This window comes from Silene latifolia, chromosome 3, assembly GCF_048544455.1.
Source record: "Silene latifolia isolate original U9 population chromosome 3, ASM4854445v1, whole genome shotgun sequence".
Classification (NCBI taxonomy): domain Eukaryota; kingdom Viridiplantae; phylum Streptophyta; class Magnoliopsida; order Caryophyllales; family Caryophyllaceae; genus Silene; species Silene latifolia.
In genome coordinates this window covers 127,132,548-127,150,697 of record NC_133528.1, presented here as the reverse complement: position 1 = coordinate 127,150,697, position 18,150 = coordinate 127,132,548, and the positions used below count along the sequence as shown (strand labels likewise).

Here is an 18,150-nt window from a genome sequence, read left to right as displayed (position 1 = left end):
TATTAAATCCTGCAGCTTCTCTTCAGTGAAGGCGCTGATCTCATTGTTTAGCTTTTCCCTGTCCTCGCCAACTTATCTATCGCTATCAGCATCCTTGTCGGTGTCACCATGCTCGCTGTCGGCCTTCCTGTCACGGAGTGCCACCACCTCCTTTTGGAGCTCATCAATTTTTTTGTTCTTTTCTTCATTCTCCTTCATCATCTTTTCAAAGAGTTCATTCATTTTCTGCATTCGATTCTCAAGAGTATCACCACTTCTCACCATGACTGAAGCGACGCTAGGAGTTGTTGTTTCTTTCTTCTTTGGCGACGCCTTGGATTTGTAAGGGGAAGCCTTTTTGTCAACCTTAACACTTATAACCTCCTCGCGTGAAGGAGAAGAGGCAGCCAGGAGTGCTGTAGCAGCAGCAGCTATGGAGGCGACAGAGAACTTGCGCGGTTTAGTTGGGACGTGTGCAGAGCGTAGACTGGCAGCTGCAGTATTGACAGCAGCCTTCTTCGCCATTCCTCTTGTGGAGATGACAACCGACTGCGTAGCAGTTGAGGTAGCAGCAATGGGGGTACCCTACAGAATATCTGCGTAGATCTTCTTTGATACACTGGAGGAGATGCTTTGATTGGTAGGCATCTTCTTGTTTTGGTAGACTTGAATAAAACAGCAGTAGAGATGAGAGGTAGAGATTTTCACGTCGGGTTCACCAACATTTGTAACAGCAAATTTTGTATTGCGATAACTGAAATACAAAACAAGGAAACAAATAAATTTTATTAATAAATATAAAAAAGTACGTGTACAATCTCTAATGTATCCTCTGATTCTAATATGCCGTAAGGGGTACGTGTATGGGGTACACGTGATGGGTGTGCTATAGACAACTTAAATTACTCTACGAGCAAGGTTAATTTGATTTCTTGAGAGAGTCGCGATGACTTGAATCTCTCTTAAAGGTTTGAATTTGTGATTGAATCTTCAACGCAGGCGGCACGATTTGATGTGCTTGTTGTCTGCTTGCAATGATTTTGTCAGAGAGGATTTGTAGGAATTTGTACCTTGTTCTCTCTAGCTCCTTTGTAATTATGAATTTTCCAACCCTTCGAATGAATGAGGAGAGCTCTATTTATAGAGTTTCAAATCTCCTTGTTGGACTTTGGTGCACATGCCCATTTGTGGGTTTATTAGCAACCTTGGCCCAAGTTTGATTCTTTCTGGGTTTAGTGATCCGAATAACTCCTTTTGTAATCCGAATCGACCCACATTTCATTTAGTCGGGACAAATTAAATTAAGTTAAAATTTGGTATTAACTCAAAATAATTAATTTATTTTATTTATTCGGCACATTAATGAATTTTCCGTGCCTATAGGGTGCATTCGGTTCAGCGGAAATACTTAAGGGGAAGGATTGGATGGAGTATAAACCAACTGCAAACTCTAGTTGGGTGTGGAGAAGGATCTGCAGGGTAAAGGAGGAACTTGCTCCTGGTTATGTCAATAGTAACTGGACTGTACAGGCTAAGGGCTTCTCTCCTGCAGGCTGCTATGACTGGCTCAAGGGAAGCAGGCTGAAAGTACCCTGGTATAAAATGTTATGGAATGCTTGGGTAGTACCAAAGCATCAGTTTATGGGCTGGTTGTATGTACATGGAGCTTTGAGAACAAATGACAAACTGGTTAGGTATGGTATGGATATTGAGGATAGCTGTTTGTTATGTGGCCAAGCTACTGAATGCTCAGACCACCTGTTCTTCGCCTGTGTGTACAGCAGGAAGGTCATTCAGAGTATAAGTTGTAGATACCCGTATCCGTCGATATTGGAATTTATAGAGAACCCGACAAACACCCGATGATGATAGGACACATGTATTCTTTAGTTGTCATTGTCATTATTTGGAGCTCATTTTACGATGTAGAATGGGCGTCGTCGACGAAGTATTTTATTAATTTAAATGATATTTAAATTAATGTTTTTTTTTAGTGAGTTCATTTTATTAATTTAAACGATATTTAAATTATGGTTTTTTTAGGTGAATTCAATTTATTTTATTTTATTTTGAATTTATTTTCCCAAGTTTATTTTATTGAAAATAAAATAAATATTTGATTTGAAAAATCATTTTATGAGTATATTTGGTTTGAAAAATCATTTATTTTAATGTGTTAATTGATTTGAAAAATTGATTTGAAAATCGAAAAGAACTCGTTTTGAACATGCGTTTTTGAGCTCGATTTTAGCTCGGTTTTTGAGCCCGTTTCCTTTACGAATTGGCACGAATCTCGAGTACACTAACCAACCTAGACCACTACCCATCCAACCCAGTTCGAACCCCCTTAACCACGGCCCAAATCATGCCCCAAATCACCCCCACAAACAGCCCGCAACAAACAGCCCCCCTGTTTTGCAGCTCGAATCCCGAGTCCAAACCCGCTCCAAACACTACCAAAACCCGTGCCCATTAACCCTAACCCATACCCTAATATCCTACCCATATTACCTTACCTTAATCACCAAGAAAACCCCCCATACGAACCCTAGAAAGCCCCCCAAAAGCTGCTGGACAGCAGCTATGCTCAACAGGCCCGATTGCCTCTCCCTCCCTTTTACCCTACTTTAACTCCTTATAAATACGACCCCTTCACCATACATTCATTCCTCTAAGTTCTCCATACATCCTACCATCACCCACAAGCTTTAAACCTCAGAAACAAACCCTAAACGTCCTTCAAAAACCCTAAACAAAACCGACACACAAACTGAACTGTTTGTGTGTCCTCTTCGAAAACCCTTTCGTTCCTCCATCAAACCTTCATAAAAACTCGAGTTTCTTGTTCCTAATTAACCACATAACATCCATCTACACATTAGACAAAGATTTACGAGCCAAATTGCCCTTGAGAGTACACGAAATCCCTCGAAAAACAGAGTGAAATAACACTCTGTTTTCGCGGTTTATTCTTGTCTGTCCAGTTCTGTTTGTGCTCGTTTTTCGTGCCCAATAACCCAAAAAGAGCAGGGGTTGCTTTAAGATCCCTGTTCTCCTCTCTTTCTAGTTTCCAAAACATCTTTTAAATCGAATTTTCGTCGTGAAACGAGGGAGATATCATCGTTTGAAAATCGCTGTCCAGAAAGTTTCCAAAACGCGTGTTTGCTTTATTCTTCGTCGACGACGGCCTCTCGAGATAAAATCTACCATCGATTATGACCCAAGACGGTGTCAACGATACATGTAGGTTGAGGGTGCATCAAATCCTCCTCTTCTCCCTTTTATTTCGTTTGTTTTATGCTCGTTTTTTATTGTCTTTTTTTGTTTGTTTTTTCGTTTGTTTATCGATTGTTTTAAATTAACTATGAAACTAGTTAGTCCGAGTATGAGTTAAAGTACCACCATGAACACCCGCGTTGACTTGAGATGGGAAAAGTAACCGCTACTTCTGTCGGTCGTACACCCCCGTCTCATTTACATATCCTCGTGTTCAAGGTAGGGCATAAATAAAACAAGTTTCTAACTTCGCTCTTCGCTTTCGACCCCCTTATTGTTTCGGCCAAATCGACATACCCTAGGACCCGTTGTATGTTAGTTTAACCTCTGATTTTTAACCTATGACGTATTTAGATGACATTAAATTAATTTAATAACCTAATTAGACATATTAGGGTGCATCGACATAGCTTTAAAAATCAACTAACAATTCTGTAAATAATTGAACGCATCTTTCTTTTTCACCTAATTTCTCGCTAGTATAAGAGTGCGTGATTAGCACCTTCTTATTAACACTCGATGAGTTAACTTAATTTGCAAACTTGACCTAATTCAACCCCCCTTTAGGCCGTGTAGAATACACCTTTGCGCGACAATCAATCAACTTTGTTTCTAACTCGTTTTCTAACTTGTTTCCTATCCCTTTTCGCAAACATTCGATCTAACCAATGAACTTAACTTAGGAACTAGGTTGACCTTGTCTTGGCCGTTGGTTTGGGCCGTTGGTTTGGGCCGTGGTTGGGTCGTGTCTCCCGTCTTTCTCGTTTCGTTTTTTCTCTTCTTTTTATCATTTGTTCTTTGTTGTTTTGTAGCTTGTAATTTATAGTTTGTTTATCGAGTTGTAATCTTTCAAGTTTGTTTTCTTTTATCGAGTCAAATGATTTCTAAAAACCTTAGTCTTGTTTGGTTAGACGGTTGTTCCCCAATGCTTGTAGGAGCGTAGTAAACCGCATGTTGTTTAAAGCAACATGGCCCGGTTTATGCTAATGCATGCTTTGGTGCGTAGCCCTATGTCTAATTCGATGAGATTAAGCGCGAGCACGCATTACGAGGAGTGACCCAAGGCCGTGGGTCATGTGAGCCGTGGGCCACCCCTCATGTGCACGGTTTTCTAGGCCAAACGGCCGTGTGTGTTGTCGTGTATTGTTTTGTATGTAGCATTTGTATTTAGATCGAGTTGTATCTTTAATTTGTTGTTGTGTCGGCATGAAATGCCTGGTTTGTAATAGGTAGATCCCAACGGCTCCCCCATTCCCATCAAGCCTTGTTTGTTTCGTTTGAATGTTGTTAGATTAATCAACCCACATGCTAAATTACAACTTTGACAAAGTTAGTTTAGTTGCATCTAAAACGACATAGAAATTGTTGTCACATGATAGGGTTAAAACAACGTTTGCATATCATACATCGTAGTAGCTATGACCTTGTTTGAACTCCGACACTTGACTTAGTAGAGGCCGGTATCGACGGGCGGGGTTGGGTGTCCTTATGGGCTTCCCAACACGTACCCTCACCCCTTACTCAAGATCTATGGTTTGTGGATCCGTCTAAATACCATTGGATTACGAGAGTCATTCAAATCGAGTGATATAGGGTACAAGTCTTTATCTTTAATCACTCGTAGTCGATTGGCTTTATGCTTTTCGATGAAAGGTGTAAAGTTGACTTGAACGGTTCCAAGTTCCCAAAAACTTGGTGGCGACTCTAATTTGTCTTAATTCGATTCGAAAGAACCTCGAGTCGATTATGCCTAGTGTGGATCCCGCGGACGCAGCCTTCCCGAGGGCCTTGTCCACGATTTGGCGACTCACTGGGAAAAGAGGACTAGTTACACTTTGTTTCTAGGGTCTTTTCCTCCGAGGTGAAACTTGAAAAGAAAGTGTTGGAAAGTAAAACATTACTCATAGTGCTACGATTCATGCATAAACCCTTAAGGACTTGCCCGGGCCGTCCCAGCGTTTCTTCGTGATGCGTGGGGGGCGACGTCCCACTATGCTAGGAAGCTGCACATTGCTCGCTTCCACTTCACCTCGCGTGGTTCTTGATGGTGGGGACGATCTTCTAGGTACTCTACCTTAAGACACCTTGCTCTATAAGACCGCAAAAGGATGGAGGGCATAGACCTTCTTATAGAAGACTTGCCGAGACTTAGAGATGTCTAGGAGCATACATCCTTATAACATGAGAATGACAATGTGCAATTTGTTTTCCCGAGTCTTTTCGAAATTTCCCATGTCCTTTTCAAAACCGAACTTTTGAACAACTTACTTTCAAAATAGCATGGTTTTAAAAACGCGGAATGCTGCCCAAATAGGACTAGAATTTTCGGCCCAAAATGAGCTTTTATAGCCGGCATGCTGCCCATTTCAAATCTCATTTTCGAATCAATCTTTCGTTTTTTTTCAAAACCAATCCAAAATGCCTCTCGAACCTCAACCAAGCATGAAATGCGTCAAGTCGTGTCCGAGTCATGGCCGTGTTAGGCCGGGTGTGTTTCGTTCTAAGAGTCTAGAACACGACCTTGTTGGGTCACCCAAGCTCACCTCTTGGGCCTTGAGTCATGTTGGTCGACCATTTGGTCTAGGATAGTCCACAAAAACGCCTAAGCTAGGCCATTTAGGGCGTTTCACTCGAACCTAAGGACTATGTTGGTCCAATCACGGGTTTAGTCACACCGAGTCCAGTTTATAACCGATTTATGACAGTTTGAGTCATGTCGTTTTGTCGAGTCTAAAATGAACCAAGGTCTAGATCCAACCGTGAGTCGAACCTTTGGTTAGTCAATCTCAAGTCGAGTTTTTGTTTGAGTCAAGTTGGGGTCGTGTCCTTAAGTGTGCAGGGGCTCTTACTTTAAATATTGACTCAGTACGGGGTTTTCTTGTAGAAAGGCCGCCAAAAACCCGACGTCAAGCAATGGAAGATGCTGTTAACAAGCTCACTGAGGCCGTGAACCTCATGATGACCCGAATGGATGCAATCGAATCTAAGCTGGGTGAAGATTCCCCTCCACCTCTGACTGATCTGGAGAAACGGTTCAAGTTCATCGAAGACCGTTTGAAACTCTCCCAGGGGAAGAACATTCACTATGAGAATGCTAGGGCCTATGCCCCGGTGCAGGATAAGTTGCCCACGAACATGGTACTCACTGACATCCCAAAGTTTAAGGGCACAGAAGATCCAGTCCACCATGTTAAGGCCTATAAAGGGTACTTAGCACTGAAGGGAGTGCCTGCTGACATGCTCTCTGAAATTTTTGCTCAATCTCTGGATAAACACCCGAAGGCGTGGTTCTATAATCTGGACCTTAAGAACTTCCCTACTTTCGAAGATATTACGGTGGAGTTCTGTAAGCACTATGCTGACAACGTCGAGATTCAAACCAACATAAGAACTTTGGAAGTAATGACACAGAAGGAAAAAGAGGGCTTTACTGAATTCCTCGCAAGATGGCGCGCTGAAAGCGTGAAGTTAGCCAAGAAGCCTGATGAAGTTGAAATGGTAGATAAGTTCGTAAAGAATCTATGACCTATTTACCGCAATGCTCTGAAATACCAGAATTTTGGCTCTTTCAAAGAATTGATAAGAATCGGGATAAAGGTAGAAGATGATGTCATAAGGGCAGAGGCTGAAAAGCCGAAAGGATACCAAGGGGCCTCATCGTCTAAGGCCAAGACCCCAGCAACGACCCATATTGATGAAGCCATCAATCTCTTAGAAGGGCAATCGAAGAAGTCGCAGCGCCAAGCTCCAAGGGCATTCACCGATATCGGATGCACTTATACATACGCTCTTCAAAGGCTCATAGCCCAAGGAAAGCTGAAGCCTATTGGTCCAACTCCGGACCCTCCTGCTGATCAACAAGGTAAATTGTATAAACTAAATGCCTATTGTGCCTTTCATCAAGGGAAAGGCCATGATACTGAAAGGTGTTATCGACTAAAACACAAAATTCAAGACATGATTGAGAACGGAACGCTCCCAATCCCGACCAAAAAACCCAATAACATCACCAATCCATTTGGCGATCACACTAACTTTGTTTCTGTCGAAGACAGTGTCGATTATTCCTATCTTATCCACCCATGTCACTTGAAAGAGGTGTTTATCGGGAAAATACTGGTGGATTGCTTTGAATTCTTGCCAAACCCGAAGAATGAAATTCAAGTCGGGATTCTTGCTCTAGAATGTACTCCTCTCGTTAACGAAGTTAATAAAAGACAATTCGATTCACCAACTTTCATCACTGGCGTAGATCCTCGAAGGACTACCTCAGAATGGAGGCAGACCATCAAAGGGATCAAGGACCAGAGCCGGGCATCTAAGCTGACAGCTGAACAAGAGAAAGCTCAAGACCAGATTTGAAAATTATGAGTCGGGATCTGTTTTCTTATCTTAGTCGAGTCGATTCTAGGACTTTCTATTCTTGAAGTTGAGTCGTTGTTCCACGATGACCTAGGGTGTGTCCTAGGAATCGTTCCTTTGAGTCTGTTAAGCATGTGTCATTCCAATAAAAAGTTGCAGTTTCATTTCCAAATATCTCTTGTTTTCAATCCTCAAATCATTCCGAAAACATGATAAAATGCACAACACACTCAAAGGCATCCCTGGGGTAGAAATATGTCCCGTTTCAAAATGTAAGGTACAATAGGATTCCGTGTTTGATTCCTTTACCTATTCCATGTCTGGCGGTAGAAAACCTCCATCAGAACCAGTGCTTTTGACAAGCTTTTAGATGATTCTATGACGAACCCGAACTAGCTCCTTGTTTTCCATATCGATGACGGAAGGCAAGCCTTTTTCCCACAGAAACATCCCCTCTCGAAGAGAGAAGATATCAACCCGTTCTAAGAAGGAATTGTTAATTCTACCCCAATTTAGTTGGCGAAGCCCGGTTTTTAAGGTGTATCCGTTTGTGACTAAGGGAATGAATAGAAGATCATTTTCAAAAAGAGAAAAATTGGAAACATGAAAAAAAATGAAAAAAAAAAAGAAAAATGAAAAAAAGATGAAAGAAAAAGAAAAAAGAAAAAAAGATGTTGAAGTTATTGCGGAACGCTTTTGGTTGAATGTCGAAGTTACAGAGGCCAGAAGTCAAGTCAAGTACCCATAGTTGAAGTTCAACGGGCGAAGCCCAAAAGCGTAAGTAGTAACCTCTTTACCCTCTAAGTCCTTCTTGAGACAGTTACAAGGGATAGTCGTGAATTTTGAGAATCATTCCGCTTGTCTGTCGTTACACCCGACCTTTAGCGTCCGGACATGGAAATTTGAACCCACATCATTTTTCAACCCATTTGCACTCGTGGTTCATCAAACCCGAGACACCCATTCCAACCACATCGCCACCATAGCCCTTGGCCTTAGCACCACAAAACAAACCTTCAGAATGATGGTTAACCATTCCAACTTGTTATTACCAAGCTCCACATCCCAAAGAACCACAACCTTTTGTACCAACCCTAGACACGGGATTTAACGGTACTTTACAGGCTAGGATGGGATACGACATGATACCTTGGGTGAAACCTTCGAGTGTGTACACACAATCAATATGCCAAGTTTATGCACCTTGATCGAACTACGTCGGATTTGATTTCGCTCCACGCGAATAAGTAGGCAGTCCTTCAGAATAAGGGATTCAATCCACTCATCAACCAAGTTGTCATCTTGTCGGTTTCTTACGGGTCTTAACCAAGTCCAAATGAAGCCACCTTTGTTTGAGTCGGTCTTAGCACTCGATGTAGACTAGGATAAGGATATAGGTTCAGATGAATAGTATCAAGTCTCAGAATGAGCTTTATCTAACGGTTTAGGCAGAGATGCTGAGTCACATAGATGTGGGTTTGTGTTGGGAACAGAAAATATGAAAAACCCGCTGAAAAGAAACAAGGCGTGGAAGAAATAATAAAAAGCCCGCTGAAAAGAAAGAAGGCGGTGGCAAGAAATGATGAAACTCGCTGAAAAGAAAGGAGGCGAGGAGAAGAGTGACAGAATGTTCCCAACAAGAGTCATGTGTGATGTCTAAGTGTTCTCATAAAATCAGTCTGTGTTTAGTTTCTGGACGAAGCCAACGTTGTTGCTCTGTGAGTTTAATCCACCTTGTCAATGCCAAGTGATCTTGATTCCCATGTGCCCTCGGGAGCACGCCCATGCCATACGATATCTCCGTCCCAAGTTCGACGACCTTGTGATTCCCATTTGCCATCTTTTGGCGCCGGAACGGCCAATTTACATTTCTACCCTCAACAAGTCAATATTTGAATTTAAACCCGTGCACACTTGCGGTTTTATTTTCCTTTTTTGTTTTACGGTAGTGGGCTACGCCCACGTTGTTTACGGGTCATACGGAGTGTCTGAGTCGTATTTCATGCTCACCTGTCAAGGTTCGATTTCAAAAATTTCAAAATTTCAAAAACTTTTTGCGAATTGTAGATAGATGATCCAAGTAGTAGAATCTTTTCGGGTCGATAGCCCAATTATTCAAAATTTTCAACATGTTCAAATTTCGGGTCGATGACCCAGTCTTTCAAACTCAAATTTCGGGTTGATGACTCAACATTCCAAGTAATGTCAAATTCAAACTTCGGGTCGATGGCCCAATCATTCAAAATTTCAAATTCAAACTCCGGGTCGATGGCCCAATCACACAAAATTTTCAAATTCAATTTTCGGGTCGATGGCCCAATCCATTCAAAATTTTCAAATTCGATTTTCGGGTCGATGACCCAATCTTTCAAAATAATCCAATTTCAAGATCGATGATCCAAATGTGCTTATGTGATGATTATTGCTAGTACGTTTTTGTGTTCCAATTATAGCAGGATATGCTTCAACTGGGGGCTCTAAAGTCTTCAACTTTAGAGCCATCACAAATCAGGGACTCGAAGCGTTGGCTTCGAGACCATTATCAAGATGTAAAGGATGACATCCACCAAGAATTCAATTCAATACAAGAGTATGAAATGGAAGAATTCCGTAGCTGAAAGCAAATGATGAAAGTGGCGGCAACCTCTTTGGAAAGTCCCGTCCCATTCGGACAAGCGCCAGCAGATGATAAATTTTGGGCAAATGTCAGCAGATGATGAATTTTGGACAAATGCCAGCAGATGATAAACTTTGGGCATGTGTCAGCAGTGGCCGAACTACGACGCGGGTTTGATTCCGTCAGAAACGGATACGTAGGCGCCTAAGGATAAGGCTCAACTCACCATATATGCAATTTTATGGGTCGATGACCAACGACGATAATTTGACACAACAGAAGCAAGAGTCAATCCCCAACGAAGTTTCAGGTATGGTCTCTTCTTATGGCTGGCGAGCTTATATACGCAAGTCTAATGGACTATAAACGACCCGAAGAATCCTCAGGTCGAGAGGGACCTGGGGTATACTTTGACTTTCGCCTTGTCCAAGCCTCAGTCAAAGTGGGGGCTCTGTAGATACCCGTATCCGTCGATATTGGAATTTATAGAGAACCCGACAAACACCCGATGATGATAGGACACATGTATTCTTTAGTTGTCATTGTCATTATTTGGAGCTCATTTTACGATGTAGAATGGGCGTCGTCGACGAAGTATTTTATTAATTTAAATGATATTTAAATTAATGTTTTTTTTTAGTGAGTTCATTTTATTAATTTAAACGATATTTAAATTATGGTTTTTTTAGGTGAATTCAATTTATTTTATTTTATTTTGAATTTATTTTCCCAAGTTTATTTTATTGAAAATAAAATAAATATTTGATTCGAAAAATCATTTTATGAGTATATTTGGTTTGAAAAATCATTTATTTTAATGTGTTAATTGATTTGAAAAATTGATTTGAAAATCGAAAAGAACTCGTTTTGAACATGCGTTTTTGAGCTCGATTTTAGCTCGGTTTTTGAGCCCGTTTCCTTTACGAATTGGCACGAATCTCGAGTACACTAACCAACCTAGACCACTACCCATCCAACCCAGTTCGAACCCCCTTAACCACGGCCCAAATCATGCCCCAAATCACCCCCACAAACAGCCCGCAACAAACAGCCCCCCTGTTTTGCAGCTCGAATCCCGAGTCCAAACCCGCTCCAAACACTACCAAAACCCGTGCCCATTAACCCTAACCCATACCCTAATATCCTACCCATATTACCTTACCTTAATCACCAAGAAAACCCCCCATACGAACCCTAGAAAGCCCCCCAAAAGCTGCTGGACAGCAGCTATGCTCAACAGGCCCGATTGCCTCTCCCTCCCTTTTACCCTACTTTAACTCCTTATAAATACGACCCCTTCACCATACATTCATTCCTCTAAGTTCTCCATACATCCTACCATCACCCACAAGCTTTAAACCTCAGAAACAAACCCTAAACGTCCTTCAAAAACCCTAAACAAAACCGACACACAAACTGAACTGTTTGTGTGTCCTCTTCGAAAACCCTTTCGTTCCTCCATCAAACCTTCATAAAAACTCGAGTTTCTTGTTCCTAATTAACCACATAACATCCATCTACACATTAGACAAAGATTTATGAGCCAAATTGCCCTTGAGAGTACACGAAATCCCTCGAAAAACAGAGTGAAATAACACTCTGTTTTCGCGGTTTATTCTTGTCTGTCCAGTTCTGTTTGTGCTCGTTTTTCGTGCCCAATAACCCAAAACGAGCAGGGGTTGCTTTAAGATCCCTGTTCTCCTCTCTTTCTAGTTTCCAAAACATCTTTTAAATCGAATTTTCGTCGTGAAACGAGGGAGATATCATCGTTTGAAAATCGCTGTCCAGAAAGTTTCCAAAACGCGTGTTTGCTTTATTCTTCGTCGACGACGGCCTCTCGAGATAAAATCTACCATCGATTATGACCCAAGACGGTGTCAACGATACATGTAGGTTGAGGGTGCATCAAATCCTCCTCTTCTCCCTTTTATTTCGTTTGTTTTATGCTCGTTTTTATTGTCTTTTTTTTTTTTTTTTGTTTTTTCGTTTGTTTATCGATTGTTTTAAATTAACTATGAAACTAGTTAGTCCGAGTATGAGTTAAAGTACCACCATGAACACCCGCGTTGACTTGAGATGGGAAAAGAAACCGCTACTTCTGTCGGTCGTACACCCCCGTCTCATTTACATATCCTCGTGTTCAAGGTAGGGCATAAATAAAACAAGTTTCTAACTTCGCTCTTCGCTTTCGACCCCCTTATTGTTTCGCCAAATCGACATACCCTAGGACCCGTTGTATGTTAGTTTAACCTCTGATTGTTAACCTATGACGTATTTAGATGACATTAAATTAATTTAATAACCTAATTAGACATATTAGGGTGCATCGACATAGCTTTAAAAATCAACTAACAATTACAGTAAATAATTGAACGCATCTTTCTTTTTCACCTAATTTCTCGCTAGTATAAGAGTGCGTGATTAGCACCTTCTTATTAACACTCGATGAGTTAACTTAATTTGCAAACTTGACCTAATTCAACCCCCCTTTAGGCCGTGTAGAATACACCTTTGCGCGACAATCAATCAACTTTGTTTCTAACTCGTTTTCTAACTTGTTTCCTATCCCTTTTCGCAAACATTCGATCTAACCAATGAACTTAACTTAGGAACTAGGTTGACCTTGTCTTGGCCGTTGGTTTGGGCCGTTGGTTTGGGCCGTGGTTGGGTCGTGTCTCCCGTCTTTCTCGTTTCGTTTTTTCTCTTCTTTTTATCATTTGTTCTTTGTTGTTTTGTAGCTTGTAATTTATAGTTTGTTTATCGAGTTGTAATCTTTCAAGTTTGTTTTCTTTTATCGAGTCAAATGATTTCTAAAAACCTTAGTCTTGTTTGGTTAGACGGTTGTTCCCCAATGCTTGTAGGAGCGTAGTAAACCGCATGTTGTTTAAAGCAACATGGCCCGGTTTATGCTAATGCATGCTTTGGTGCGTAGCCCAATGTCTAATTCGATGAGATTAAGCGCGAGCACGCATTACGAGGAGTGACCCAAGGCCGTGGGTCATGTGAGCCGTGGGCCACCCCTCATGTGCACGGTTTTCTAGGCCAAACGGCCGTGTGTGTTGTCGTGTATTGTTTTGTATGTAGCATTTGTATTTAGATCGAGTTGTATCTTTAATTTGTTGTTGTGTCGGCATGAAATGCCTGGTTTGTAATAGGTAGATCCCAACGGCTCCCCCATTCCCATCAAGCCTTGTTTGTTTCGTTTGAATGTTGTTAGATTAATCAACCCACATGCTAAATTACAACTTTGACAAAGTTAGTTTAGTTGCATCTAAAACGACATAGAAATTGTTGTCACATGATAGGGTTAAAACAACGTTTGCATATCATACATCGTAGTAGCTATGACCTTGTTTGAACTCCGACACTTGACTTAGTAGAGGCCGTTATCGACGGGCGGGGTTGGGTGTCCTTATGGGCTTCCCAACACGTACCCTCACCCCTTACTCAAGATCTATGGTTTGTGGATCCGTCTAAATACCATTGGATTACGAGAGTCATTCAAATCGAGTGATATAGGGTACAAGTCTTTATAATCACTCGTAGTCGATTGGCTTTATGCTTTTCGATGAAAGGTGTAAAGTTGACTTGAACGGTTCCAAGTTCCCAAAAAACTTGGTGGCGACTCTAATTTGTCTTAATTCGATTCGAAAGAACCTCGAGTCGATTATGCCTAGTGTGGATCCCGCGGACGCAGTTCCCGAGGGCCTTGTCCACATAAGTCAGCAGCTCAATAATAGTTTCCCTGTTAATGATGTGATTGATTGGTGCATACAAAGGAATGGCTCGAAAGTACAACAAGGGGTGCAGGCAGCAGTGATTTGGGGTGATGTGTATCATGTCTGGCAACAGCGAAACAAATACAAAATTGAAGGGATTCTAATCAGGCCAGATAAACTATCCGACCATATCATTGAAGATGTGAAAGTAAGAATTCGAGGTCGGGATTTCCAACATATGACTAAGGCAGATTTAGATTGGTTACGACATAAGAGATTACATGTAATTGATGCTTGATACTCCTTTGTAATTGTTTATTTTTAATATAATATATACTCACGTTTCACCAAAAAAAAATATTTAAAAATTAAAATATCATTAGATCTATGAAATTATCTATAAATCAAAAAATGAAAAACTTGAGCATTATACTATTACAACTTAATAGATTATTGGATTTATTAGATAAATTTTATTTAAGAAAAATGCAATCATTTAAATTGAGTATATTTAAACATTTCTGTTATTAAAATTATTATTTTACAATTTTTTCTACAAAGTGAAATTAAATTAAAATGTTGGATTTCTAAAATCAATTTGAATTTTTTTTTAAAAGAACGAAAAAGATAAAACATTTAAATATAATATAGTTAATGAGATAAAATAAAAAGAAAAGTAAACATAAATCACATACATGGCTCTAAATTAATTTTAACATTGAAATAGTTCAGTTCATGAGGATCAAATAATAAAAGTGAAGATATAAATATGGTTGGAGCAACACAAGACTATGACAGATTGTGTAGATGAATAAGGGAATGGGGATTTTGTGGGAGACGGAGAAGTAAGGTTTCAGATATGAGGGACTGAGGTCAGGGATTAGTTTTTTAGTTAGGGATGAGTAAGATATTGGAGGCTGGGAGATGGAGGAGTAACAAGGGTTTAGAAATAAGAAATTGTTAGGGGAGTATATGTTTTTTTTTTAAATCCCGAGAAACGGGTTAATTCATATAATCACGCTCAGCAATAACAATATCAACGATATGCCTCGGCACATCGTCGCTCCAAAGTTTCCTACCTACACGAGCCGACTCAACATGAGCAAGTTCATGCGCCACACTATTACAATTCCTACCAACAAAAGACTACGAAATGAAATTAAACGCGCTACAAATAGATAAAATATCAACAAGAACTAAATGAAAATCACTCGGGCCTTTCGCTCCAGTCTTCAACGCATCAATAAGCACTTTGGAATCGCTTTCAACAATAAGCCTCGCTACATCATGTCGCCTCGCCTCCTACACTCCTTCCAAGACCACAACCGCTTCCGCTACTCGTGGCTCCAGCTCCTCACGTCTGATCTCTGAACTCCCCCATATCACCTCCTCATACCTACCCCTACAAACCATACCCAAACCCGTCCTCCATCCGTCCTTAGTACCTATATCCACGTTAAGCTTAACGACCCCTTCCCCCGGTTTCGACCATCTCCTAACCTCTGCCACACTCCCCTTCCCCGACCTCCGCGCCCCCTTATCAGCGCCAACACTCCTATTCTTCTTCTTTTTTTTTTTGGTGAAATGTAAGTCTTCCCATTAAGCAAAAACCAATGTTACAAGTTACATCATAAGTTAAAGCATATTACATCAAGATATGTTGAATCCATTCTCTATCACTATGCTTTTTTGCCCTACTCAACTGACTCAATATTCTGATTTTCATCAGAGTTTTACATTGGGAGATCAGAATTGTAGGCCTCGGAATAACCCCTTCAATCCTTGCAGCATTTCTTTGTTGCCAAACTGCATAATAAGCACATAGAAAGACAGCAATGCAGACACACTTCATAACAGGTGACCAATTCCTCATTCCTAGCCAAATAATACCATTCCCACGAGGTACTGGGATATTCAACCAGAGACACAGTGAATTAATAAATTCAGTAACATACCTACAGTGCTGGAACAAATGACTGATCGTTTCCCTATCAGCACCACAGATACAACAGAGCTCATCTGGACAAATGCCAATATTATACAGTCGATCTTTGGTGTTGAGAGCATTCCTAATCAGAAGCCAGTTCAGGAAGCAATGCTTAGGTAGTGCCCATTTACTCCAAACTAATTTAGCCCATCCTACTTTTGGTTCTTTATGACGAATCCATTCATAACCAAAATGTACACTGTAACCCTTAAGCAAGCCAAACTCCATTTATGTAGCCATTAGAAAAGGTATCCCTAGTCCTACAAATTGCCTTCCAGTTACCACTCAAATCGGATTTAAGAAGATAAGTATACCAGGGACTCCCTTTTAAGTATAGCTGGTGCACCTATTTAACCCAAAGACTGTCAGGCGTGCTATAAATCCACCAAACCAATTTACCTATAGTGGCTATGTTCCAGTGAATACTGTTTCTATTACCCAAACCACCTTCTGCTTTTGGTGTACATACCTTCTCCCATCCAACCAGAGGCACCCAAACATAAGTACTTGTCCAATCCCATAAGTAATTACGACAAATACTATCAATTTGTTTCAACACCCCTTTAGGGATTAAGAAAATATTAGCCCAGTAAGAATAAAGTGAAGTAAGGACTGACTGAACCAATATTAATCTCCCTGCATATGAAATTTTCCTAGCCCCAAACATTCTGATCCTCTCAATTATTTTTTCCACTAAGACCTGACACTCCTTCTTTCCCAGCTTCCCTGCAGTTATAGGAACACCTAAATACTTAAAGGGGATCTGTCCCTCAACACACCCGGAGCTAGCAATGATTTGATCCTTCACCACTTTATGAACCCCATTAAAATAGATATTTGATTTGCTCTATTCATTTCCAGACCTAATGCAGCATAAAAGGTAGCAAAGAACCTTAAAAGTAGAATCACAGATTGTTTATCCCCTCTGGAAAACATAAGCAAATCATTTGCAAACATTAGATGATGTAGCTTCAATTTCCCACAAAGAGAGTGATACCTAAAATCCATCACTTCAGTGGTAAAGTTAAGCACCCTAGTAAGGTACTCCATAACAATAGTGAACAAAAGAGGGGACAAAGGGTCTCCCTGCCTTAAACCCTTCTTCCCTTGGAAATGTCCAAAGGTCTCCCCATTCAACACCAAAGAATAAGATGCAGTGGAGACACACTCCATAATAAGTTTCTTAAAGTGCTCAGGGAAAAGAAGTGCATCCAACATCTGCTTCAAAAACAGCCAATTCACTGAGTCATAGGCTTTTTTGAGGTCAACCTTTATCAAACAACGAGGGGACAAAGCAGCTCTATTGTAGAGTCTGATAACATCCTGGCACACCAGAATGTTCTCAATAATATTTCTTCCCTTAATAAACCCCCCTTGAGTAGAGCTAACAATATGAGGATGAACCTTGGTCAGCCTAGAACAAAGCAATTTAGAAATCACCTTGTATATCACATTGCAACAGGAAATTGGTCTAAATTGAGACACATTCTATGGCAAGTCCACTTTTGGAACAAGAGTGACAAGGGTGTGATTAACTTGCTTAAGTAATCTACCATGAATAAAAACGTCCTTCACCACCTCACAGAGCTCCTCTCCCACCACACCCCAGGCATCTTTAAAGAAGGCACTGGAGTACCCATCAGGGCCAGAAGCTTTATGGCTGGGGATTTGAAATAATGCCTCTTTTATCTCAGCATTAGTAACAGGCAAGCTTAGGCAAGCCCAATGCTCCTCAGTGCAAATTGAACCCCTTTGTATAACTTGTGCATTAACAGCTTTCAAAGTCTGTGTCTCCCTCAAAAGAGATTGGTAGAAGGATAAAAAAGCTTGTTGAATTTGCCCAGGTTCAGTAAGCCACACCCCCTTCTCAGTAGCAATCCTTAGAACTTTATTTCCAGCCTATCTACTCTTCATATAACTATGAAAAACTTTAGAGTTATTGTCCCCTTCACTAATCCAAGTAGCCTTAGATTTCTGTAGAAGGAAGCTATCACAAGCCTTCTGAAGCTCCTGATAGTCTTTAGCAGCTGTGATTTCAATCTCAATCAGATCTGCATTAGTAAGGTCGGACCTTAACTAAGACTGAATGAACTCTAAGTGCTTCCAGGCTCTCATTGTGTTGTTCTCCACATCAGCAAACAACTCCTTATTCAGCATCTTAAGAGGCTGCTTAAGCACTTTAACCTTTCTCACAAATCTAAACATGGGGG

General features: G+C 40.7%; 1 protein-coding gene across 1 annotated transcript; it reads right to left on the bottom strand.

Annotated features, from left to right (window-relative positions):
* Positions 1 to 15,598: 15,598 nt before the first annotated feature.
* Positions 15,599 to 16,168, bottom strand: LOC141649649 (uncharacterized). Its single transcript, XM_074458334.1, has one exon. The coding sequence runs from the start codon at positions 16,166 to 16,168 to the stop codon at positions 15,599 to 15,601; it is 570 nt and encodes a 189-aa protein (XP_074314435.1).
* Positions 16,169 to 18,150: the final 1,982 nt, after the last annotated feature.

What these genes read in the sequence shown, in the direction of transcription:
- LOC141649649 (XM_074458334.1), bottom strand. Translation starts at nt 16,168, where the DNA reads ATGGAGTTTGGCTTGCTTAAGGGTTACAGTGTACATTTTGGTTATGAA.